The following is a 27,522-nucleotide window of genomic DNA, read 5'->3' as shown; positions in this document are numbered from 1 at the left end:
TCTGAGTGGATTCTGTCACAGTGTCACGATGAAGGAGACGTGCGCGTGATATGAGCGGCGGGCACGCGCACGGGCACGCATAGAGCCCGGTTCGGGCCTAGGTTCGGGCCGTGGTTCTGGTTGGGTTCTGGGTTGGACACTATGGCGCTGGCGCTGCTGCTGACGCTCGGCCTCTTCACCGGCTCCCTGCGCCTTGTGCACGCGCAGGGCGTGTATGGTAAGCACTGGACACACATGCACGCGCGCGCACACGGTGATAGTTCATGGGATTGACGTTAATGCTCCGGATGCAGGAACCGGAGCGGAGTCAGTGGCGTGTGACCTTGGGTTCCGCGGGAGCTCCGGGGGTTTGGTCTGAGCTGTCCCCGGGGACAGAGCGCAGACTCGGGCAGAGGGCCTTGGGGAGGCCGGTGTGCGGTGGTGCGGCGGTGGTGCTGTGGCCGGTGGCGGTGTGCAGAGATGCGGAGAGGAGCTGTCAGCGCTCACGTGCGCGCTCTGCACCGCTCTGCCGCTCCTTGCCGCTCCTTGCCGCTCCTTGCCGCTCCAGTACCGCTCTTGTCGCGCAGATCCTATAGCTGCGCGGGGGGTGGAGGGGGGTGGAGGTGCGCATAGGTGCCGCGCGGGGGCCCTAATGCCTGTGCGCGCGGGAACAGCACGGAGCGCGTGCGTGTGGAGCTACACGTGCCCGTGGACAGGTGGTGAGGCGCGTGAAGTCCGTGTGAGAGCTGTCAATCAAACAGACCTCAGCTGTGTTCAATATATTCACCTGCGGGAGGCCGGGGTCACCTGAGGCGGGCGGGAACAGCCAAAGTCATTAAAGAAGTCATTAGTCAGAAAGGGAGGGCGTCTGACACACAGGGATAGAGGAAGATGGAAGGGCATCTGACACACAGTGATACAGGAGGATGGGAGGGCATCTGACACACAGGAGGACGGGAGCGCATCTGACACAGGGATACAGGAGGATGGGAGGGCATCTGACACAGGGATACAGGAGGATGGGAGGGCATCTGACACAGGGATACAGGAGGATGGGAGGGCATCTGACACAGGGATAGAGGAGGATGGAGCGGTGACAGTTTAACCTGCTCTTGCAGTGAATAGTGAGCTTGTATTGATTGTTAGAGATCGATCAGTGATCTACTTGGAGCTTGTTAACACTCTCCTTATCTTCCGTGGCAGAGCCGTTATCCTGTCTCCTCTCAGTGAGGAGGTTGTGGGTTAGACTTCTGATCTCTCTGAGTGGAATGTGTTTCTGTTGTTAGCCTGAGGTTGTGGGTTAGACTCCTCTCTTTTGGACCAATTTGGATTTTTTAATGTTCCATAATTGTATTTTTTAATCTCAAGAGGGTTTGTTGAACAGAAAAATCCTGCATACTTAGACTGAGTTCTTCAATCAGACTGAAAACACCTTGTTTCACCTTGTGATGTCACATGGTAACACAGAAAATGTTCCACTGTGTTTTTAAACTCCATTCACCTTCATTATAATCATTTGGATAATTTCAGCTCTGGGATTTCAATTTCTGTAGAAATAAAGGTAAAAGGAAGCTGTTAACGTATCTCTTCATGACATCACAAGGTGAAACAGAGCATTCTAAAATGGATTTGCGTAGTATAGGACCTCTAATGACTTCTGAAACAAACACAGTGTTAGAAACTTGTGGGGCTGAGGTTTGTATCAAATTTATTCAGAATTGGCAAAAACATGGTCATAGCTTTTAGGAGTGTTCATAGCCAAAGCGAGAACCTTTAATTGACCTTTAGTTAACCAGGACAGATTCATAGCTCCTCAGAATCTTCTTCAGAGGGTGCACATGTTTACAGAGGTGGAGAATGCAGACAGTGGCAGAAGATGCAAACTCCACAGGGAGAATTCATCACGCGCAAATATTAAAGAGGGAGTATTATGCAAAAGCGTTTTTCAGATGTCATCCATGCATGTTTGAGTATTTTAGCGATCTCTCCCTGCCCTATTCGAATCCTCCTTCAGTTAGCAGTATGAGCCTGTACAAGGCTCCACCCACAAGCCTACATCTAAACTCCTGCATGACAATTCTCCATAAATATACAAAAATATGAATTGTACACATCAACTTGACAAACCTGATGTAATGTGCAGCAGTTTCATTAGCGGAATGTAGGCTGATTGTGTTGTGATAGTGCTCTGAAGGGGGAGTGATGCTGTTTTGGGCAAATCTAGCATTTTTAAACCAATAAAAGGTAACATGGTGATCTAAATATGTGTTAATTAGCAGTTAACACATAGAAGTAAATCTTATTTTTAAAACTTATTTTCTTATTTTGCCGATCAGCCCTCACTGTACATGCCCACTGTGACATAAGCACTTCCTTCGGCATTTTCTGTGATATATTTGTACAAATTAGTACAAATGAAAAAAAACAATTGGCATCAGCTCCCATTGGGTACCACAGTTTTCGTAACGCAGAAGTCAGCAGATTAGTTTTGAAGTAATTTTTGAACAATATTGTGATTTAAAATGTCCAGATTCTATCATAATGATCCTCAGGTGTCATAAATTCAGAGCCCAACATGTCTGCTTTAAAAAAAAGGGGGGGGTCATGTGACTTTGTTTGGCAGGCCGAAGAGGCGGGGCCTGTGAGGTCATATGATGCAGATTATTATTGTCTGGATTATGATTGTGTTACATCACTTTGTGTCGTCACGGAAACCGGAAACGACCCGGGATTAAACTTTAGTCACATCTGTCCATTCACATCTGTCCTGTGTCTGAAGGGAAAAGAGAGAAGAGAGGAGAGAGAAGAGGAGAAAAGAGAGAGAGAGAGAAAAGGGGAGAATAGACCAGAAGGAGAAAGAGGGTGAAAGAAGAGGAGAGGAAGGTGAGAGAGAGGAAGGAAGCAGTCCACATCCACATCTGGAGGACAGAGGACAATTCTAAGAAAAGAGAGTTCATTAAAGTGTCACATAATCTTCAGATCAGGACCTGGCTCAGACCTGGGTCCGGACAAAGCAGGACAATCTGAGTAAATGTTTTTTAAAATAGACACATAAACAGCAAAATGAACCAATAATTAGCCATAGAAATTATTTATTCAAGATTATACAGCTCAAATTTTACCCTAAATTCCCCCAAAAATTGTACACATGATAAATACTGAGCCCCATAATACATTGTTCGAGCTTTCATAACAATAAGTCCATGTAATAATTATTGTGACACGTCTGACCTGATCAGGACCTGGTTCAGACCCGGGTTCAGACCAGGACTAAGCTCTGGTCTGTTTCTGTTTCTCTTCTGTTTCTCTGTTTCTTCTGGAGCCAAACTTAAACTTTGTTGTTATTTTGGTTTAAAGTGATTTATTATTAGTCTCCATCTGTGCAGGGCCTCAGAGAGAAAACGAGAAAGAGTGGGAGGGAGAGAGAGAGAGAGAGAAGAGAAGGAGAGAGAGCGAGAGGAGAGTGAAAGATGAAGGAGAAAAAGAGAGAGAGAAATGGAGGAGAAAGAGATGAGAAAGAGGGTAAAGAGAGTGAGACAGAAAGATTCAATGGAGGGAAAGTGAGATAGAAAAACGAGAGGATAGAAAGTAAAATAGAGAGAAAGGAGACAGGAGAGAGGGGGAGTAGAGAGGAAAAGAGGAGGTGGGGGCAAAAAAGAGGAAAGAGAGAAGGGAGGGAGACAGAGGAGAGTGAGAGTGAGAGGCTGGTGTATGTCTGTGTTTTGCTCATTTTCATTTCTCTTTTTCTCTCTCTCTCTCTCTGCAACATTATGGAGAGGGTCTTGTTAAACAGAACAAACATCTCATTTGTTGTACTTCCAACTGAACCAGCTCTTTCTGCTCAGATTATGTTAAATCAAAGATCAAATTAACGACTTCTGCTTATGACGGTGTGTCCTTGGATAAGACACTTTACCTTTATTTTTATAGTCTGTTGTTTTAAGGTAATTGAACAGATGCATATTTAGAGCAACTTATCCCATGTGGTTAACTCACACTCACACGTACGCACACACACACACGCTCACACACTCACACACACACATACGGCGACTGATGCTCACCTTAAAGGGTATGTGTGTTATGCAAGATCATTTTTGGCGCTTTTCACCATGTTATAACATTGTTCCCTCATCAAAAACATACAAGAAGAGTGTTTTAGATATCATCCATCCGTGTTTAAGTCATTTAGCGATCTCTCCTATGCCCTATTCAAACCCTCCACAAGCAAAAAAACAAACAAAAACAAAACATGTAAAAAAGAAAATCGTTGAGAACATCTTGACAAACCTGAAGCGATGTGCAGTAGTAGTTTCATTATTGGGATGTACGCTGATTGTGTTGTGATAGCGCTCTGAACGGGGAGTGACTTAGCATCGAGAGCAAAAGGAGGGGAGACTCGGAACATCAAAAACAAAAGTGTAATATAAAAACAAATTGAATACGGTGTTTTGGGTGAATATAGCATTTTTGAAACATAAAAAAAATAACATGGTGAACTAAATATGTGACGTGTTAGCAGTTAATACTCCATAAAAATAAAATACTCCCTCTGTAACGTAAGCCTACTTGAAGCCAGAGCTGAATTTTAAACCATGTAGTTGATCTGATCATAAAGGATTTGGTCCCCACAGTATGATGAATACCGGCTCACACACAGATGTATGACGATAACAGATTTATCTCTCTCTGCGGACGTTTGGATTTAATGTTTTGGATTTTCAACCAATCGGATCATACCTCCGTCTCTCTCAGCCAGTGGACAGGCCTCCGCTGTGGGTCGCCGTGCAGATTTGAATCTTATCAGACCCAGATCTCAGTCAGAACTTCATAAACTTTATCCTTCGACGAGGGACAAAACAGAGACACAAACAAATCTGACAGAGGAGATATTCAAACCGCAACTTATTTCACTCGCTCGACCACGGCTGCTTCAGGAAAAAAGTTCTCATGGATGTATAATCTGGCCCCTTTAAATCAGATTTATTGTGCTTGTGTCTGCTCTATAGTTATAATCTCTGACACCCATGGGTCTTGGACATTTTAAATCACAATATTCATCTAAAACGACTTAATAAAGGAAACAAATCTGCTGACTTCTGTGTTACAAAACTCTGGTGTCCAAAGGGAACTGAACTGACGTCGCTGTATACATTATCATGACACTGTTTTTTGTTGTTTTTTTTTGTTTGTTTTCCATTTGTACCAAAATGACTACACAACATTGTCAAATCCTACATATATCACAGATAAAGAAAATAAAACTGGAGAAGGAAGTGCGTACGTCACAGTGGGTGATTGCCAAAAAGGCGTCTTGACAATAAACGATTAAAGATGACTCAAACCAAGGGCGTGGGTTTGGTCTCAGCTGTGGTGGGGACATTATCAGCAAATCACCATGAAATGAGCTGATAGCTTCCTTGATTAACAGATTAATTATATAATATTGTTTACTTTTCGTTTGATGCACACTTCAAAAACGAAACAGCTCATTTTTACAAGAAAGGGTCAAATGGGATAAGAAGTTGTGTATATGTTTTATGAATTCTTTCCAAAAACACACAGAGTCTGGGCAGGTCCAAAATAACTGAGAGGTGGTTTTATTTTTCAGTTTGTGTCCATTGTCCTTCTAAGATGATTCTTTAGTAGATAACAGTGATGTAGAAGTTTGTAGCAGGTTTCCCTTGGCTTGTTGGTGATGAGATATTTGTGAGTTCATGTCCAAACATTTTTCCATAGAATATTGTCAGTAGAGTCGGGATGCTCACGGCGTATGAGTAAGACTCCGTTTGGGAGGTGCACTTGTGGTGATAGTTGCTCTTTTTCCATGACAACTTATTATAAGACAAGTTTAATTGAAGATGAAGAGAAATAAATTCCTTTTACAAAGTTTTTCAAAGTTTGGTGCAGCGTCTTCACTAACACTGCTCAGGTCTCCATCTTCAGGTGCTGCACTGTCCTGCCACTTCCCCAGTTTAGGCTCCTGGCTCCACTAATGACACCACTCTGGGGTAATCCTGTCGTCATATCACTGAATACATCTCAGAACATCTAATAAACAAAATGTCAACTAAAACGTGTTCAATTAATACTACTGGGTTTGGAAAAATATCAGAATAAATGTATATTTTTGTTTATTAAAAGAAAATGGCAAATATTGGTAGGGAGTATTTTAGGGTGACCAAACGTCCGTTTTTCAATGGACATGCCCGTTTTTTGCATCTTGCCCTGGGTGTTCGGGGTTTTTTTTTTTAAGTGATGGAAATGTCTGGGTTTTCAGTACCGTTCATTAGGGCCATTAAACTGAGCGAGTAGACACAAACAGTCGGTCAGCCTGCAACATGCCGAAGTGCAAATGTGCATTTAATAATGACTTGTACAAGAAATTCTCCGTTTTCCGTCCCGGTCGAGACAAGTGGGAGGCCATGTGCACAGGTTGCGAGGCCCCACCCCCAATCCCCGGTAAGGTGTCCGGGTTTTCACAAATGGAAATATGGTCATCCTAGATTATTTCGTCTTCCCCAAATATTGGTTGTGACATGTCCTCACCGTCCCTATCCAAAACTACACCCTTGATTCAAACATACACAAATCACTCCAAACACAACTTCAGATGGTCAATGAGAAGGAAACAACTATAACAAAGAAACACAGTCCAGGCAGGGGTTATACTTTGGCCTGCTACACCCTGTTCTGATTTAGTCCAATTTTAGTCCAGGTTTGATCCAGGTTCGGTGCTGTTATATAAATTGTACAGTGTTTGAATTTTTCATGTGAGAACAAGTCAAACGGACACCTTAAAATATTAATCCTTCATATTTCTATTAATACACCTTCACCTGTCCGTGTGTGTGTGTGGACCATAGACCGTAAATATAAAATAGAGTTAATAGAATAGAATAAAGTTCCAAACAGAAAGTGAATAGTGACTTTACATTGAAAAAACATTTCCTTGTCATTCTGGTTGTAAAATATTCTTATAAACCCACTCTACATGTTCCTAGTGTTTCTATTTCGTTATTTTGTTCATAAATAAACTCCTTTTCCTAATGTGGAACTGGCTACAAATTCGCCCCTATAACCGCTGGCCACATGAGCTTCATTTGACTGGGACCAAACTCAGTGGGTGGTGTCACACTCCCTTAGTCCACTTCCTTATACAGTCTATGGTGTGGACATTTTCATTCAGTTAAAACCAGTGTTTTTTTCTCAACCAATCACATGCCTGCTCCTTCTTATCGTCCAATCAGATCACAGTATCTATTTATATCCGTCCCACTGACTGAGACAGAAATAGAAATGTTATGTAACAATAAAACACCAGGACTAAACCAAGACTAAACCAGGACTAAACCAGGACTGAACCAGGACTGAACCAGGACTGAACCAGGACTGAACCAGGACTGAACCGGGACCGAACCAGGACTGGACCAAGACTAAACCAGGACTAACCCAGGACTGAATCTTGACTGAACCAGGATCAAACCAGAACCGACCCAGGACTGGACCAAGATTAACCAGGACTAAATCAGGACTGAACCAAGACTAAACCAGGACTGAATCAGGACTGGACCAAGATTAAACCAGGACTGAATCAGGACTAAACCAGGACTCAATCAGGACTGAACCAGGACTGAATCAGGACTAAATCTTGACTGAACCAGGATTGAACCAGAACCGAACCAGGACTCAGGACTGGACCAAGACTAAACCAGGACTGAATCAGGACTGAACCAAGACTAAACCAGGACTGAATCAGGACTGAACCAGGAATGAATCAGGACTGAACCAAGACTAAACCAGGACGAAATTAGGACTGAACCAAGATTAAACCAGGACTGAACCAGGACTAAACCAGGACTGAACCAGGACTGAACCAGGACTAAACCAGGACTCAATGAGGACTGAACCAAGACTAAACCAGCACTGAATCAGGACTAAACCAGGACTGAACCAGGACTGAATCAGGACTAAACCAGGACTGAACCAGGACTGAATCTTGACTGAACCAGGATCGAACCAGGACCGAACCAGGACTGGACCAAGAATAAACCAGGACTCAATCAGAACTGAACCAGGGCTAAACCAGAACCGAACCAGGACTAAACACATGAGGTAAGACTGGTTCTGAAGAAACCTCCTGTATCCCTGTGTGTGTCAGATGCCCTCCCATCCTCCTGCATCCCTGTAGTGTTAGTCTGAGATGGAGGCAGGTCAATATGTCTCTAGTTAATCTTCAGATGTTGTGCTGTGTCAGATGCCCAGCGAGATGTGATAGTATCTTTGGATAATGGACTTTTGTGGGTTTGACTTTTGGAGATTTCGTGCAGAACCGTGGCTCTTGTGTTTGAATTCCAGCCAGATGAAATGTTGCATATTTTACATATTTTTGCATATTTTTGCATATTAAATCCCTCATGAATATGGCGTTATTTGTTCTGGGTCTTTCTCAAACTGATCCCGGTCCTTCGAGAGTTCAGGAAATGTCACCAAATACCAAACGTGTGTACTCTGTGTACTGTGTGTACTTTGTGCAGTACTGGAGCCCGGGGGAGTGAGGACAGGTCAGAATACTCAAGTGGAATTTGCTGTGTAACTGTCAGATTACAGATTTTTGGTTTATGTTTAATGTCTCACTTTAGGCTGTAAAAATTAATCTGACAAGTTTGTGGAGCCAATCCCAAATGAATAACGGGAAGGTTCAACATTTGTAGATCAGAAGTTTGGAGGTTTCTTTAAAAACAGTGAATCTCCTGAGTTCAGAATCCAGAGTAGGACAGATGGATGATTTAGACTTAGACTTAGACAAACTTTATTGAAGGGAAATTCTTTGGACACAGGAGCTCACACATCCCAATATAATATAATAACAAAAAGTAAAAAATATAAATGGTAATAATAAATTCTAAATAAGTAGCAAAGATAGCAAGAGACACGTGTCAAATAAGACATAAAATAAAATTGAAAAATAAGTAATAGAATCTCAGCTTTATACAAGAGGTCATGACCACTTTAAGAACCAAGACTGAACCAGGTCTGAACCAGGACTAACCCAGGACCAAACCAAGACTGAACCAGGACTAAACCAGAACTGATCTGGAACTGAACCAAGACTGAACGAGAGCTGAACCAGGAATAAACCAGAATTAAACCGGGACTGAACCAGGGCCAAACCAAGACTGAACCAGGGCTGAACCAGGCCTAAACCAGGACTAAACCAGGGCTTAACCAGGACTAAATCGGGACTGAATCTGGACTAAATCAGAACTAAACTAGGGCTGAACCAGGACTTATCTGGAACTGAACCAAGACTAAACGAGGGCTAAACCAGGACTAAACCAGGACTAAACCAGGGCTGAACGAGGATTGAACCAGGACTAAACTACACCTGAACCAGGGCTGAACCAGGACTAAACCATGACTAAACTAGGACTGAATGAGGATTAAACCAAGACTAAACCAGGACTAAACTGGGACTGAACCAGGGCTGAACAAGGGCTGAACCAGGACTAAACCGGGACTGAACCAGGAGTAAACCAGGACTAAACTAGGGCTGAACCAGGACTAAACCAAAACTAAACTAGGACTGAACCAGGACTAAACCGGGACTAAACCGGCACTAAGCTGGGACTGATCCAGGACTAAACCAGGACCTCCCCTGTGAGTTGTATTTCGTGGCTCTGTTCCATGGTGCTGTGTGTGACGTGAGCAGTAGGGGGAGCCGCAGCAGGCTAAAAATAGAAAAAGACTCAACCAGGACACCCCCACTTCCCTCCTCCGTCCCCCTCCCTCTATCTCCCTTCTGCCCCCACCCATCTACACACACACACACACACACACACACACACACACACACCTGATACCCTTCCCTCCTCCCTCTGTTTCTAAAAAAATCACCATCCACCCACCCTGCCCTCCCTCCCTCCCTCCCTCCCTCCCAGCAGAACCCCCTCTGCGTCCTACCACACCTTTACTCCACTTTGCACCCCATTTATCTCCTCCCCCTCCTCCTCCTCTTCCTCCTCCTGTGCATCCCATCATGCATCATTCTGCCCCCCTCCTCACCCTCACACACACACACACACACACACACACTCACCCCCCCTCTCTCATTGTGTTCTACCTCAATTTTTTTTTCCTGATTCAGCGTTCACTTCACATACAGCTATGTCCTGCTATTGTCCTCTTTTAATCCTCTTTTAGTCCTGGTTTAGTCCGGGTTCAGTCCTGCTTTAGTCCTAGTCCAGTGCTGGTTCAGTCCTGGGTTAGCCCTGGTTTATACCTGGTTTAGTCTTGGTTTAGTCCTGGTTAAGTCTTGGTTTAGTCTAGTTTAGTCCTAGTTTAGTTCGGGTTTAGTCCTGGTTTAGTTAGTCCTGGTTTATTCTTGGTTTAGTCCGGGTTAAGTCCTGGTTTAGTCCTGGTTCAGTCCTGGTTTAGTCCGGGTTCAGTCCTGGTTCAGTCCTGGGTTAGCCCTGGTTTGTACCTGGTTTAGTCCTGGTTTAGTCTTGGTTTAGTCCTGGTTTATTCTTGGTTTAGTCCTGGTTAAATCCTGGTTTAGTCCTAGTTTAGTTCTGGTTTAGTCCTGGTTTAGTTTTGGTTAAGTCCTGGTTTAGTCCTGGTTTAGTCTTGGTTAAGTTCTGGTTTAGTCCTGGTTTAGTCCTGGTTAAATCCTGGTTTAGTCCTGGTTTAGTTAGTCCTGGTTTAGTCTTGGTTTAGTCCTGGTTTAGTCTTGGTTAAGTTCTGGTTTAGTCCTGGTTTAGTCCTGGTTTAGTCCTGGTTCAGTCCTGGTTTAGTCCTTTTATCACGCATTCTTATATCGCCCAGGTCTGCACCTCCTCTCTCTTCCTCTCTCCTCCTTTTTTCCCCTGCCCCTCTCTTTCCCTCTTTATCAATTTCTCTCCTCTTTTCTCTCACCTTTGCTCCTCCTCTCTTTCCTCTCCTGCTCTCCCTCTCCCCTCTCTTCCTTTGTCCCCTCTCTCTCCTTTTATCTCTCTCCTTTTCTGATCTCTCTCTCCGCTCTCTCCTCACCCCCTGCAGAGAGAGAAAGGAGGAAGATTCCTTTGTCCTCTCTCTCCATCCCTCTCTCCTCCTTTCGTCTTCTGCCCTCTCCCTCTCTTTCATCTTTCCACCTATTTCTCCTTTTTCCTTCCACCTTTGCCCCTTCTCTTTTTCCTCTGTCCTCTTTTTCTGATCTCTCTCTCCGCTCTCTCCTCACCCCCTGCAGAGAGAGAGAGAGACTGGGAGGGAGGGATATTCCTTTCTCCACCCTCTCCATCCTCTCTCTCCTCCTTTCTTTCTCTGCCCTTCTCCCTGTCTTTCATTTCTCCACCTATTTCTCCTTTTTCCTTCCACCTTTGCCACCTTTCTCTTTTCTCTCTGTCCTCTTTCCTCTCTCTCTCCTTTTATGTCTCTACTTTTCTAATCTCTGTCTCCCCTCTTTCCTCACCCCATGCAGAGAGAGAGGGGAGGGAGGTTCCTTTGTCCTCTCTTTCTATCCCCTCTCTCCGTCTTTCTTCCTCTGCCCTTTTCTCTCTCTTTCATCTTTCCACCTATTTCTCCTTTTTCCTTCCACCTTTGCCCCCTTTCTCTCCTTTTATCTCTCCTTTTTTGATCACTCTCTCCTATCTCCTCTCCCCCTGCAGAGAGAAAAAGAGAAAAAGCGCGAGAGGAGGAGAGAGGGAGTTTCCTTCATCCTCTCTCTCCTCCCTCTCTCTCTCTGTCGGGGTTTGGGAGAGGAGCGGGAGCGAGGGAGAGAGGGGGAGGAGGGAGGAGGGAGGGGAGAGTCCTTGGACTAAAGTGTCTCTTCAGCAGCTGTGGAGGTGGCCGGGGTCAGAGCGGAGTCCGGGTCTCAGAGGAGGAACACACAAACACGTGGTGCTTTTGCATGTTCTGCTCGATCTCCTTTGTCCTTCACGTGTCCTTCGATTTTCACTCTGTTCCCAACACTTTTCAAAGGCTTTAGTCGCTGTGGGTTTAGCTGCGGTTTGAGAGCTCCGGGATGTTCTCTGAAAATGTGTCTGAAATGTGATAATGGCACACTGCAATTGCAAACCCAAGTATATCTGATTATTTTTATTTTATCATTATTATTATTCAGTGTTATTTGTCTGTAAACTGTCCTATCATGTCTTCTGTTTTGTCATTTGAATCTGTATCTCATGTTTTGAATGTTTTGGACCTATAATCTTGCATTTATAAATGTTTAAAATCTATGCATGCTTTAAAAAATCTAAACAAAACCAAAAAAAAAAAAGGATAATGAAATAGGGCTGAGTATCATTAAGAAGTTGCCAACACAATATATATATATATATTTTTTTTTGGTACAGTGCACTTTCGATTCAATACGATTTGATACGATATATTTCAAATCAGTTCGATATGGTTCAGTAAAAAACAAAGGCTAAATCATGACTGTGATACTAAAAGTCTATCAAGTCCAAGTTAATAAGAAAAATACCCATTTTATTCATCAAAACGGTGAAAATCTCAACACAATTGTAGCTCTGTAACCAAATAATTTAGTAAAATATACCTAAAAATACTGCCAATATATCGATACAGCAGCCCATGATATTGATACTATATCATCACATTATATTATATTTCGATATTTTTACACACCTCTACAATGCTTAGAACAACATTACAGGAACATAGATCTGAACTCAGTAAATTAAATTATATAAGATATGTTTTGTTTTTGTTTTTTTTCGATACAATGCATTTTCAATTCAATACAATATATTTCAAAATCGGTTCAATAAGGTTCAGTAAAAAATAAAGGCTAAATCATTTTCCTCATCAGAATGGTGAAAATGTCAAAACAATTGTAGTTCTGTAACAAAATTGTTTAGTAAAATATATCTAAAAATACTCTTGCCGATATATTGAGACAGCAGGCCATGATATCGATACTGTATCATCACATTAAACGATAAATCTTGCTAGTTTGAACTCACAGTCCAATGCGTAATAATGGTATTCAGAAGTAGTACATTACTTTTTGTGTTATAAACAATCACGTTGATTAAAACTTAAATAAACACAAACAAACACAAACAAACAAAATAGATGAATAGTATATCTGAAGCAGGAGTAGACAGCAGACAGGAGTAGACAGGAGTAGACAGGCGAAGTTAGAAGCTTCGTGCTGTGATACAAATCAGCTCCTGTCTGCGAGCCAGATTGGAGCTGTCCATGGTGCTGAACTCCACTCTTGTGTTTTTCTTCCATTTCTCTCTTATCTGTTTTACAAACTGTGACTTAATCCTGATCAATTTTTGCAAGAATTAAACACTGCAGATTTTATACTGGTTTAGTCCAAGTCCAGCCCGTGTTTGGTTCTAGTTTAGTCCTGGTTCAGTCCAAGTTTAGTCATTGTTAAATTCGGGTTTAGTCCTGGTTTTGTCCTCATCTAGTTTAGGATTGGATTAGTCTGAGTCCAGTCCCGACTTAGTCCTGGTTTAGTCCAAGTCCAGTCCCTGATTAGTTCTGTTTTAGTCCTGGTTCAGTTCTGGTTTAGTCCTGGTTCAGTTCTGGTTTAGTCCTGGTTCAGTTCTGGTTTAGTCCTGGTTCAGTTCTGGTTTAGTACTTGTTTAGTTCTGGTTTAGCTTGTGTTCAGTTCGAATTCAGTCCTTGTTTAGTTCTAGTTTAGTTCTGGTTTAGTCCTGGTTTAGTCTGAGTCCAGTCCTGGCTTTGTTCTGGTTTAGTTCTGGTTTAGTCCAAGTCCAGTCCTTGTTTAGTTCTGGTTTAGCCCTGGTTTAGTTCTGGTTTAGTCCTTGTTTAGTTCTGGTTTAGTTCTGGTTTAGTCTGAGTTCAGTCCATGTGTAGTTCTGTTTTAGTCCTGGTTTAGTCCTCATCTGGTTTAGTCCTGCTTCAGTCCTCGTTTAGTTCTGGTTTAGTCCTGATTTAGTCCTAGTCCAGTCCTCATTTAGTTCTGGTTTAGTCTGAGTTCAGCCTGAGTTCAGTCCTTGTTTAGTTCTAGTTTACTTGTAGGTTAATTCTGGTTTAATCCTGGTTTAGTCTGAGTCGATTCCTTGTGTAGCCCTGGTTTAGTCCTGGTTCAATGCTTGTTCAGTCCTGGCTCAGTCCTGGTCCTGCTCTGACCCTGTGTGTGTCTCTCTCTGTTGTAGCGCCCCCTACAGTGCGTATCGTGCACGCGGCTCCGGCCTGTGACGTGGACGAGGACCGTTTCACTGAGAGAGTCCACACCATCAGAGAGGGACAGACTCTGGAGCTGCTGTGTCTCGTGACAGGGCACCCGAGACCTCAGGTAACCTCTGACGCCTGACCCCATGACCCCCGCAACCCCAGCGACCCCAGGTACCCCCCACAGACTGTATAAAAACGTGAACTAAGGGAGTGCGACACCTCCCACAGCCCCATACTTAGTCCCTCTTTGGAATGCAGCGGCCCATGTCTAGAGATATGCACAGTCAGTGGTACTCCCCCAAACCCCACAGCTTGTGACCTCATGACCTTTGACCTCACGACCTCATATAAGTGCAGAGAAACATGGAGTGACTAAACTGTTCCTCCTCCAGAGTAAATACAAATAGAGGAAAGTGCCTCAAGTGTGAGATTTTAGCTCTCATTATAGCAAAATGGTGAGATAGAGAGAGAGAGAGAAGGAGAGAGCGAGGAGAGGAGAGAGAGAGAGCAAGATAGAGAGAGAGAGGGAGGGAGGAGAGGAGCGAAAGTGTGTGAAGATAATGAACCTTTTACAGAAGCCAGTTTTTTAATGAGCTGCAAAACTCTGTATCAACAAAACCTCAGGCAGCTCCAAGAGGTTAGTCCGGGTTTAGGACTCCTGGATCAGCACTAAACCAAGTTCAGGCTCATCCAGCTGACCCAGAGGTTGATGATCTGATTTCTTCTAAAACTGCATACAGGTTTTTGGGCAAGACACTTCTCTGTATGAGTGATTGGTGGAGCTCAGTCTGCGTCGCTGGTTTCTGTCATGTTTTAAACAGAGTGAGGACCTAAAATGCAGGACTGCGCTTGAAACATTTTTAATTAATATGGTGGATTTGATTGGCATCTGAAAAATGGAGGAACGAGGAGAGACATCAGGGCGGAGCAATCAATCAATACGACAGGAAAACTCAAAACACACACTTGGTTACCGAAATAACAAAAATAAAACCAGGTTTAGGATAAAAAGATAACTCAAGACAAATTAACCCATGACTGATTTAGTCCTGGTTTAGTTTGGTTTGGTTCTCTCTTTTGTGGCTGTCGCACACATTTAGAAAAGAGTTATTTATATTTTGTGGTGATGCAGATCCGGTGGACAAAGACGGCGGGTGGGGCTTCTGATCGTCATGGTGATGCTGCTCCACCCAACGACACTCTGAGGATTGAGTCCATCACCCGCCACCAGGGGGGGCGCTACTACTGCAAAGCTGAGAATGGACAGGGATCCCCGGCCATACGCTCCATCAGGGTCGACGTGTACTGTGAGTACTTATACTACTACTACTACTGCTAGTGTTTCTGCGGCTATTACTACTACAACTACTACTACTGTTACTACTACTGCAATTACTACTGCTACCACTACAGTTATTGCTACTGCTTTTGCTGCTACTACAATTCAAACTACTGCTACTTTTACTAGTAGTCCTATTACTGTTGCTACTGCTACTACTAGTACTACTGCTACTGCTACTACTACTACTACTGCTACTGCTACTACCACTACTACTGCTACTACTGTTACTGCTACTGCTACTAGAACTGCCACTACCCTATCTAACTCCAGTCAAACCCTAGTCTAACCCTGGACTGACCTCGGCCTAACCCTGGTCTCTTGGTCTAACCTGGTCTCTCTCTCTCTCTCTCTGTCCCAGATTTAGACCCCCCTGTGATCTCAGTGCACCAGAGCCTGGGTGAGACAGACCAGTTCTACTCGGACCGGACCGTGTTCCTGAGGTGTGAGGCCCGGTCCAACCCAAGTCCCGACTACACCTGGTTCAGAGGAAAGACTCCTCTGAGCGAAGGGACTGACCAGGGAGTGGACATCTACGAACCACTGTTTACTCAGGTACAGACTGGCAGAGTCCTGGTTTAGTCCTTGTTTAGTCCTGGTTTAATCCTGGTTTATTCTTAAGATAGTGTAGGTTTAGTCCTGGTTTAGTCCTAGTTTAGTTCGAGTTTAGTCCTGGATTAGTCCTGGGTTTGTCCTTGATTCGACCTGGTTTAGACCTGGTTTAGTCCTGGTTTACTCCTCGTATAATCCTGGTCTGGTCCTGGTTTAGTCCTGGTATGTAACTGGTCTTGTCTTGCTTTAGTCCTGCTGTAGTCCTAGTGTAACCGGTTTTGTCCTCAGGGGGGGACTAAGATCCTGAAGCTGAAGAACCTTCGTCCTGTGGACTTCTCTGAGTACAGCTGTGTGTCGTCTGTGAGAGGAGTGTGTGGGATCAGAGACAAGAGCGCCACCTTCAGGCTCACCAATACTACAGGTCAGACAATAGTACTGATATTTGTACTGACATCACACTGGGGGTGTTCTACATGTATGTTTATGGTGGGATATTCACCAGTTACCATGGAGACACAATGCCAAATCAGTTGCTACCTCGCTTGTAACTGTAATATTATTTGAGAAGGACTTGTTTAACAGCACACCAGCTGTAGTTACAACTTAGTCAGCTCTTTCTGGTCAGATTGTGTTCAAATAAAGCTCAGATTAAAGTTAATGTCATTAATGTTTTCTACGTTCTGTGTGGCTCCACAGCGCCCCCTGCTGTCCGCTTGCTACTGCCTGACCCTGTCATAGTAAACCCGGGCGAAAGTGTGACTCTGGGCTGCGTGCCATCGGCAGGTGACCCTCCCCCCGCCATAACCTGGGTGCGTGCCGGAGGGGCAGAGCTCCCCAAACACAGCTCGGCCAATCGCGGCGCTCTGACTGTCACCGCGGTAACTGTAGAGGATGGGGGCGTGTACACCTGCGTCGCCACAAACAACGTGGGCAGCCCAGCCAAAAAGAACACCACCATCCTAGTGCGAGGTGAGCCAGATGCCCTCCCTTCCTCTTATATCCCTCTGTGTCAGATGCCTTCCCATCCTCTTGTGTCCCTGTGTGTCAGATGGTTTGGGTTGAGGGTTAGATTCTCTCAAGTCTTAAAGGTTGCTGGTGAGATTTCTGTCTGTAGGTTGATGGTTCTATTCTCTCTCTCAGGTCTGCGCAGGGCCCGGTTCTGGATCACGCCGGACCCGTACCATAACGATGACCACATCCAGATCGGGCGCGAGGTGAAGATCACCTGTCAGGTAGAGGCCACGCCCCCTGAGGAGCTGACCTTTGATTGGCTGAAGAACGGACGACCTCTGCGCAGCTCGGAGCGGATGGTGATCACACACTCAGACTCGGCAGGTCTCGGGTCTGGACTCGGATCAGGACTTGGATCAGGTCTGGGATCAGGTCTGGGATCCGGACTAGCTCCGGGTCGGTCCAGCCTGGACATCATTGACCTGAAGTTCACAGACTTTGGGACCTACAGCTGTGTGGCGTCACTGAGGAACGGAGGAAGTCCAGAGATCAGTATTGACGTCAACATCTCCTCAACCACAGGTCAGAGCCATAGTCTGGACATATCTCTGGACATATCTATCCTCATACCTGCCGCATTACAAACAGGAAGTGAGCATGGGCACAATTTGGCTCCATCGACTCACTCAATACACTTTATATTGAAAAAGCATATCCATCTCTCTGTAATTGCTTCTGTCAGGCTTGATATTCTGACCTTAAAATGTTCTTATTAACTCACTCTACATGATCCTGGGTTTTTTATTTAACTATGTTGTTCCTAAATCAAGATATGAACATTAATAACAGACCAATCAGGAGCTTTCTTTCCTTGAGGTTGCTCCCCCTAGCTTTAGCAATAGGTTTGATTGACAGCGTTGCTAAGTGCAGTTACAGAGAGAGGGATCACGTTTTTTTCTATAGAAAGTGAATTGAAGTTGATGGAGCTGAATCACATCCATGCTTACTTCCTCACATGGATCTCATTTCTCTCTCTGTTGCAGTTCCTCCGGAGCTGACTGTGCCTAGGGGGCGCTCTGTGCTGGTAGTGCAGGAGGGCGACTCGGTGGACCTGCAGTGCCTGGTATCAGGGAAACCCAAACCCACCGTCCTGTGGTTCAAACTGGGCCCAAGAGCGGCTCAGAGGGTCCTGGAGAGGCTGGAGAACCAAGAGACCCAGGGACAGAGCCACGAGCAGCCCAGCCCTCTGCAGCAGGCCGAAGGGGAGCAGCGGGAATCGGACCAGCGACCTCCCCAAAGCCAGGACCCTCAGGGGGGTCAGGAGGGAGGGACACATGAGGGGACACGGGAGGGGACACAGAGGGGAAGAGGCAGACTTTCGGGGGAACAATTGGAGGACTTGAACCAGCCTCCAGAGCTATTAGGCGGGTCGGGGGTCCAGGTGGGGGTGGCAACAGACTCATACTCCTCGGCCCACAACCCTGAAGGGGGACAGGTGGACAGCGCCCCCCTGTGGGAGAGTGCAGACGGGTTGCTTCACCTGTCCAACGTGTCTCGGGACATGTCTGGAGTTTATCGCTGTCAAACGAGTCAGCTCAATGGCTTCAACGTGAGGCCCAGACAAGCACTCATCCTGCTGCACGTGCACTGTGAGTCAGATGCCCTCCCAGCCTCCTATCCCTGTGTAGTGGAACTAGTAGCAACAGTATCATCAGTACTTACTCCTCCCTTCTCTCTCCCTCCCTCTCTCTCTGTGCACTCCCTCCCCACCCCTCGTCTCTCAGATCCCCCTGTAGTGGAGCCTGTGTTTGCTGAGGTGCGGCAGGCATTGGGCAGGGCGTTTTCTCTCTCCTGTGGACTTCTGGGAGCCCATCCCTCCAGGGGCCTTCGCTTCGAGTGGAAGCTGGGCTCCAGGCTCCTGACGCGGGGAGAGCTGCTCCACGGACAAACCCAGTACCAGGTCCGAGCTCTGAACCGAGAAGGCTACGGACTGTACACCTGCGAGATCAGCAATGAAGCAGGGGCCGGCAGGTGCAGCTTCCATGTAACAGGTGAGATTACCAGAATACAACCCACAACCTCAGAGAGAGCAAGAATCTAAACCACAATCCCTTAAAGAATCTGTGTCTCTTACAGCTCTGAAAAGTTACTACAGTCACAATGACGTTACAATCTGAACGTGTGTTGCCAGAGCTTTAACCTCCAGACAGATAACACATAAAAGTTTTTCTCACTCTCAGTTTATGGACAGACCTCATGAGAAAGCTCAGAACCTCCAGAATTCCCTCACTGAGCTGCACAGGCTGAACTAGCACTGTCTCATCATTGTCTGCTGGTTCTGGGATTTAGGAAGTGACCATTCAGAACTGGATTTCATCTCTGAGCAACACAAATAAGAGACTCCTGTGAGTCTTATTCTTTTTTCTACTTTCTGATTGGACAATCGTACTAAACCATAACACTAAATTATAACATAAACAAATGGGGTGTCACGTCCAGTGTTTTTGTATTTGAAAATAAATCAGAATATAAGCAATTAGAATTGTTCTCAGTAAATGTTACTGTGTGTCTGGGGACACAGACAGGTCAAGTTTATGAAATGTAAAATAAAAATCTTACATATAGTTCCTTTGACCATGAAAGAACATGAATTTCTCTGTCAGCTATTTTGTCTCCTCTTGACAGTTACATATTTTAAAAACCTTTACGCATACTCTCAATAATAGGTTTAATGATGACTCCAAAAGTCCAGAGTCAAACTCAAAGTCCCGGTTTAGTCCCTTGTCCGGTCTCAGTCCATCAGTCAGCGGGTGTGCTGTGTTATCGCGTCGGCCATGTTGGATCCTCTTTTGTTATCGCGTCGGCCATGTTGGATCGTCTTGTGTTATCACGTCGGCCATGTTGGATCAGTAAGCGTGCTGCTGCTGACAGAGTGTGTTCTGTTAAACTTTATAATCCCTGTTTGAAAATCCCACGTTTGAAGGAGACCAGAATAATCCTCTAAAAGTGCCTCAAACGTCTCCTCTGTAAATTTGAGCAGCTCTGATGTGACAGGTGGAATTAGAATCATTTGGATTAGACCAGAACCGGAGCTGTGGTTTGAGTAGGACAGGGACGACCTGAGATGGAACTCACGGTTCTTTACCATGGCGGTATGGTGGCTGAGTGGCTAGCACTCATGCCACACAGCAAGAAGGTTCCGGGTTCAATCCCCAGGTCACCTGGGCCTGATTGGCATAGCAGTCATGCGTCTGTCAGTCTGCCCCAGGGCAGCTGTGACTACTACAGTAGCTTATCATCACCAGGTACAGAGTGAATGAATAATGCTGAATGTAATGTGAAAAGCCCTATATAAATAGGGACTTACTTACTTACCAGGAGCCGAATCTTTGGGATCTGTTCTGTTCCAAAAGATGTCTTATATTACAGCTGCTCTACATCACTTTTTCGATGGAGGGTCTGTCACCTGTTGGTGTCCTCACAGTGTTATTGCTTTACCTGGAATTATGGTTTATGCATAGACTGTATAAATAAACACAGTTAACCCAATAGCTGTTGGGTTTCAAACAGGAAGTGAGCTGTTTGAACGACTCATCTCCAGTTCACTTTCTATTGAAAAACTGTGCCCCCTCTCTCTGTAACTTCTGCTGTGAGCTTCATCATTTTGTTCTTAAAATGTTCAACTAAACCCTCTCTTCTTGATCCTGATGTTTTTATTTCACTATTTTGTCCCTAAATGAAGATATGAACATTCATAACAAACAAATCAGACGCTTTTCTTTCCCAAGGACACTTTAACACCAGGTTTGATTGACAGGGTGGCTAAGCACCTGCTTTATACTAAACCAGCAGTGCGGGTGAGAAGGGCCGTTACCTTCAACAACCTCTCTCCTGATTGGCTCTTTGGCAGCTATGATACTCACGGTCTGAGTTCCAAGTATGGAACTGGGCTCCAGACTATTTGCTATATCTGCTAGCCTCAGTGAGCTTCGTTTGGTTATGTGGGTGGGTTGCTATGGGTAACATTACACTCTCAGGAACACTTCTTGATACAGTGTCTGGTTTTATGCCAGACAATGACATAAAAATGAGGCACCCGTTCTTTGTTCTAATGGAGTGGGGAACATTAGCGCCGCAAAGGGTTGAATATTAAACACATCTATAATAATGACTCACAGATGACTCAAAAGGTGTTCATTGTGCAGTTTATTCATTTCAGCTTTTCAATGTATTTAATTTAGAAATGATTTACTGGACGTATCCTGCTTTTGGTTGTTTTTGTCAGAGGTAAAACGTGGCCCTCAGTATTAACATTTATCATAATATTTTCTGTAGCAATATATTGCACTTTGAATCAAGAAAAACTACTGATGTAGCCCACAGATGAGACTTTTAAAGTTTTAAAGGTTTAAAAAGGTTCCATGTTTTTGTGTTTTTAGGTAAAGCCTTTGCTCCAGAGTTTTATTACGACTCAGACTCGAGTCTGTGGCAGAACCGGCCCTCGGTCTATGGCTTCAGACTCCTCTGGACCCAACGAGAACCCGACTCTGTGGACCGGGTCCTGGCCTACAGACTGGGACTGAGACAGGTAAGGGCTGAACCAGGACTAGACCAGTACTAGACCAGAATTAAACCAGGACTAAACCAGAACTACATCAGGATTAGAGCAGGACTGAACCAGGACTAAACCAGGACTAAACCAGGAGCTGGACTACACTAAACCAAGACTAAACCACAAGTGAACCTCTGTCCTCTCGCTGACTCACTGCAGTTTTCTCTTTGTACATAAATAAATAAATATGTTTATTTTTCTGATGGAGATGAATGGTTGCCGTAGAGACACTGATGTAAAACGGCTGAGTCAGATCTACTCACTTGGAATCCAGAAATAGTCCTGATTTTGACCTGGTTTAGTCTTGGCGCAGTCTTAGTTCAGTTCTAGTTTAGTTCTGGTTCTGACCCAGTTTAGTCTTGGTTCAATCCTGGTTTGGTCCAGATTTAGTCCTGGTTCTGACCTGCTTTGGTCCACAGCTGTCCCAGACTCGATGGTGGGAGCAGGAGATCCCCATAGACTCAGTGATCCAGAAGGGGGCGCTGCTGAGCCATAACCTGACGGAACTGGTCAAACCTGAGTCTTACCTGGTCAGACTCACGCCTATAACGCGCTTTGGTGAGGGCGATGCCTCCGAACGCATCATCGCCTACACAGGTACGACCAATCACGGCGTGGTGCTCAGTTCACATAATTAAAATGTTTAACCTGACTGTGTGTGTCCCTCCCCAGCTCCTGTAAACCCACACCTCAGTGAGTACTTTCATTTTTACTGTTTTAATTTTTTAGCAACTTACATGGTAACTTTAGGCTTTAGGTTTAGTCCTGGTATAGTCCTGGTTAGTCCTGGTTCAGACCTGGTTTCTCTCTGTTCCAGGACAGTTCCGGTGTGGGTTTGAAGACCCCGCCCTGTGCCTCTGCTCTCAGGATCGCTCGGATCAGTTTGACTGGACAAGACACAGCGCTGCGTCACGTGACTCCAAGTACACGCCCAACACTGGCCCGAGTGCTGATCACCGCGGCGACAAGAGCGGGCACTATCTGTATATCGAGACGTCCCGTCCCCGCGTACCTGGAGACAAGGCCCGCCTCCTCACACCCACCTTTAACTCCGCCCCCAACTCACCTGTGCATGTAAACCCCGCCTCCAACTCTCCCGGCTCCGCCCCCAACAGCCCGGGCCCCACCTACTGCTTCTCCTTCTACTACCACATGTATGGCAAGCACATCGGTAAGAACCACAACCACACACAGACATCATCCAATGGGTTTGGACCGGGTTTAGTCCTGGTTTAGTCCTGGTTCACACGTGGTTCAGATCTGTTTTTCCTCTTATATGTTTCTAGACTCTCAAAGCATATTCAGATCTGTTTCAGACTTAGTTTGTCCTCATTCAGACATGGTTTTCCCCTTTTTCAGACCTAGTTTAGTCCTGGTTTGGACCTGGTTTAGTCCTGGTTTAGACTTGCTTCAGACCTGGTTTAATCCTGGTTTAGTCCTGTTTGAGACCTGGTTTAATCCTGGTTTAGTCCTTGTTCAGACATGGTTTAGTCTTGATTTGGGCCTGGTTCAGTCCTGTCTTCTCATATATACCTATAGGTTCTCTCAACGTGTTCCTGCGCCAGAAAGCCTCAGACTCTCAGGTTTGGAGTCTTAGTGGTAACCAAGGCGATCGCTGGAGACAGGCCCGAGTCAGCATCCAGCCAAGCTCTGCCTTCCAGGTGAGACCACGCCCACACAGCAACTAACTACACCCACAGAGTAATGAGCCACTCCCCCACCCTCCCATCATCAGCATCAGTATCAACACTGACCATATTTCACCATCCAGGGAAGTGGCACAGGCTTCTTTAAATGTTTTTACGAGTCAGCTCTGATCAGCTGCAGGTCCTGGAACTCTTCAACCTGACCTGGTCTGCTCCACCCATTTTCTTTTGTCTTTTAGTGTTTTTATCTCTGCTGGAATTAAGCTCTGGCCTTGAGAAAGTTATTATCTCTGTCTCACTGGTTCACCTATATGTCTCTCTCCGTCTGCCTCCCCATCTCTGTCTCTCTGTCTCTCTGTCTCTCTGTTTCTGTTTCTCTGTCTCTCTCTCTCTCCTGTAATTCTCTCTCAGATGGTGGTGGAGGGCGTGCGAGGTGCAGGAATAGAGGGTGACATCGCCATTGATGACATTTCAATAGAAGAAGGAGAGTGTAAAGACCCACCCCCCAAAAGTGAGCTTGGTCCTAGTTTAGTCCTGGTTTAGCCCTGGTTTAGGCCTAATACTTAAATGGAGAGAAAGGCTCTGATTTTAGGCTCAGCTAAATTCTAGTTTTGAGTTTTTAGAAAAATGTTTTCAGCAAAGAGTTTTCATATTTCAATGTCTTGTTTCTGTTGCAGATCTGAGATCCTTGGCCCCGCCCCCTCCGTTCCATATATGGACGCTGAGCCTGTCCCTAACTCTGGCTCTGATTGGTCGAGAGAGGTGACCCCAGTCCATCTCCGCCCACTTTTACTCGAACACCCAATCACATACAGCCCGCACCTAGACCCACCCCGTCGCACACAGAGCCAATCACAGCCTTGGATCTCTCTAAACCCCGCCCCCAAATCGACCAAAGAGAAAAAGTCCTGGCAGTGTCAGGTTTTAGTCACGCCTCCTCCACACCTCAGCTGTCAATCACCCACAGACACCTGTCACTGTCCAGTTTGTCCTTTTTTAGTTTCTCTCATGTTCTGTAGCTGTAGTCACACGTGTGTCTCATCTTAAATATGTTAATAGCAAAGTTTGACTCTGTCACAGAACAATGGCATTTGACCAGAATCCTCAAAGTTCTGTTTTACTGAAGTCTGACTTTACTCAGCTCTGCTCTGTTTCTAACTTTTAACAATTTAAATACACAATTTTCAGAGTAAAGTCTAACAGAGGTTCATGGTTCAGACAGAGCAGTGTTTTCAGTTAGCTTCACACCCTCAGGGAATGTTGATGACATCAGTTGAAAAGTATCTACTGTATATTCCAAGAGTCAGTTTTATACCACCACTGTCAAAAAAGAGGTTTGTCCAAAGAGTGGTTGTGAGTCTGGACATGCTCAGTTTGATAGACAATGACAAAACCCCGCCTGCTGTGGGTGTGTCCCTGTGATGATTGACAGCTGATTCTTCAAGGGGGCGTGGCAGAAACAGGACCCGCCTCTGAACTGGAACAAAACAAACTCTTAATGTTGTATTTTTGTAAATGCCCCCACAGGACACGCGCAGTACTGCAGTGTCACAGCACAAAGAGATTCCCTTTTAAAAGATTAAAAACACAAATGTTTACTGCCTATTTTTATATCATAGACTACAAGTATTTATAGAAAAATAAACCTTTATTGAAGATAGGTCTAATAACACGAGTAGATACTGGCCCTTTAGTTTGAACGAATGGTGCTATTTATTCAGTGTTTAAATGTTTCATTTTTATTTTACTTTAATTTACAAATATGAAAACACATCTGTTTAAATAGGTGGAGTTACACACCATAGTCAGCAATAGCAATTACAGATTTGATTTTTATCATTTCAAAGCTGCACTGTGTCACTTTTCTGTTGGAGGGTCTGCCACCTGCTTGTCTCCATGGAGATGCTATAGCTTTGCCTGGATTTTTTATAGTGTTGTGTGTATAAACACATTTCTTGCATATATTCAAGATTTAACTTCATAGAAACCGTAAAAATGGTATATTGTGCAAAAAAATTTTTTTTAGGCTTTCTACCATGTTATAACGTTCCCTCATCAAAAGCATGCCTGAAGAGGTTTTAGATGTCATCTATGCATGTTTGAGTAATCTAGCGATCTCTCCCAGGCCCTATTCAAACCTCATACGTTTAGCAAAATGACCCTGTCCAAGGCTCAGCCCACAAGCCTCAAACGTCATCCATGCTCCCACACGACAATTCTCCATTAAAAAACAAAAGCATGATAAAAAAAAAAACAGTTCACAGCATTAACGGGATGTACGTTGATTGTGTTGCGATAGTGCTCTGAATGGGGAGTGACTTAGTATCAGCAGAAAAGGAAACTTATATAACTTGTTTTGTGGTGAATATAGCATTTTATATAAATAATACAAGGTAAGGTTATGATTTAAATATGTTATGTGTTAGCAGTTAACCCCATAATATTATAATACCCAGTCTCTACCAAACAGTTGACCGCTTGAGTGAGTTGGCCCCTTCACAGATCTTACCTGTAACTTGACCTGGTAAGTTCACATATACTCATCTCCATAGAGATTCATAAGTTTAATGCCAAACAGTGGAACACTTCAGAGAAACAGTAACACCCCCTAGAGACCCTGAAAAGCAGAAAAGTTACAAAGTGCAGCTTTAAAGTTCAGGTTTGAGACTCACTGCCGACAACTGTAGAAATAAGTTAAATACCACTTTTACAAAAGGATTTTAAATGTATTAACATATTAGTAATTTTGTCTAGGGAGATTAAATGAGTAAAGTTTGGAGCGACAGGGTACATAAAAGTTTAAGACCGTGTTTTTGGTGGACCCTAGAGGCCAGAATGGGTACTACTGTTTTGTTCCAGTTCAACCGAAGCACATTAAATTTAACGAATGTCCCACCCCTCATATCTACAGTACTGTACAGACTCTTATTCTGAAAAGCTCTGAGGAGGAAGTGCCTTTATTCAGACTCGGACCGGACCCAAACCATGACTAGACCCAGGACTCGGACTAGAACCAGAACTAGGCCCAGGACTAGACCCGGTTTTGGTCCAAACAGACTTTTTATGCAGAAACTGTAGATCTCTGAAGACTCTGGAGACAAACTGAAGCCATCGAAACGAAAAAACTTTTTAAACTTTTCGATTTTAACAAAAAAAAAAAATGCAATCGAGGAAGGAGCCGGATTTTCATAATAAATCTCCTTCCTGTTGGACTCCAGGAAGTGTTTTCATTTCAAAATAAGAGATTTACCTGTCTCCTCTGTCCTCTCCTCGTCTCTTCTCCTTGTATCCTTTCCTTGTCTCATCCTTTCCTTCTGTGCTTCTTTCCTGTTTTATTTTGAAAACTTGTTGGGTTCTTAGTTTGAAAATCTTGATGTTAATTGGACAGTTTTGTGATTTAATATTTAATAATTTGAAGATCTGAAACTGTGATGAAACGGAAGCCATACAAATCTATTTAAATAAGTATGTTTGAGAATCTGATTTTGACTTTGCAGAGTTGGACAGACCTCCCCCTCCCCAGACGCCTCCTCCGGTGAAAACCCCCTGACCTGATTCTAGAATGTGATAATGGCATACCTTCAGATGGGGACAAAGTCAGATTACACTGTACATTACCATGAAATATCCAAAAGGTAAATTCACAAATGTTGAACCTAATCATTTCTATCTGTGACTAGACCCAAGAACTCACAGGATTACAACGAAAACCTGCATTTTAACAATATTCATTTTATCTGCCCCAGTCTGTATTAACTATGATTGGACTGTGTTCTGCATGTATTTCTGTGGCGGAATGTTTAGCAGTTACCATGGTGATACAATGCACCCATTAGCCAAAAAAAAGCTAGCCTGAAAATACAGTCTCTGCGTTTTGTGTCTGATCCGACTTTGCAAAGCCCCGCCCTCTCCCAGAATTAAATATCTTATTAAAAATGATGCATTTTTACTCAGATTTACTCCCAAATTCCTCCAAATTGTTTCATATCTCTAAGGCTGCGTTCACATTTACATACTGGTTTGAATCTGGTTTAGACCTGGTTTAATTCCTGATTTAGAGTTGGTTTAGTTCCTATTTTAGTCCCGGTTTAGACCTGGTTTAGACCTGGTTTAGTCCCTGGTTTAGTCCTTGATTTAGTGTTGGTTTAGTCCCTATTTTAGACCTGGTTTAGTCCCTGGTTAAGAACTTGTGTAGTGCCTATTTTGGTCCAGATTTAGACCTGTTTTAATCCCTGGTTTAGTCCTGGTTTAGTCCCTAGTTTAGTCTTGCTTTAGTCCTGGTTTAGTCC

The 27,522-nt window shown here is 44.4% G+C and overlaps 1 protein-coding gene across 1 annotated transcript; it reads left to right on the top strand.

The window, feature by feature from the left end:
- Nucleotides 1–141: 141 nt before the first annotated feature.
- On the top strand, nucleotides 142–26,324 carry mdga2a (MAM domain containing glycosylphosphatidylinositol anchor 2a). The gene is made up of 19 exons (XM_055155453.1): nucleotides 142–217; nucleotides 294–347; nucleotides 14,115–14,254; nucleotides 15,266–15,440; nucleotides 15,834–16,027; nucleotides 16,313–16,445; nucleotides 16,721–16,993; nucleotides 17,165–17,359; nucleotides 17,426–17,557; nucleotides 18,019–18,141; nucleotides 18,433–18,624; nucleotides 18,760–19,026; nucleotides 21,415–21,563; nucleotides 22,007–22,184; nucleotides 22,260–22,280; nucleotides 22,405–22,758; nucleotides 23,127–23,248; nucleotides 23,645–23,744; nucleotides 23,911–26,324. The coding sequence occupies exons 1-19, from the start codon at nucleotides 142–144 to the stop codon at nucleotides 23,997–23,999; spliced, it is 2,967 nt and encodes a 988-aa protein (XP_055011428.1). The 3' UTR covers nucleotides 24,000–26,324.
- The last annotated feature ends 1,198 nt before the right edge of the window (nucleotides 26,325–27,522 follow it).

The sequence above is a fragment of the Boleophthalmus pectinirostris genome, unplaced genomic scaffold (genome assembly GCF_026225935.1).
Source record: "Boleophthalmus pectinirostris isolate CB_2022bp ecotype Guang Dong unplaced genomic scaffold, ASM2622593v1 HiC_scaffold_10, whole genome shotgun sequence".
NCBI lineage: Eukaryota > Metazoa > Chordata > Actinopteri > Gobiiformes > Gobiidae > Boleophthalmus > Boleophthalmus pectinirostris.
This window is presented reverse-complemented; position numbering and strand designations above follow the sequence as displayed.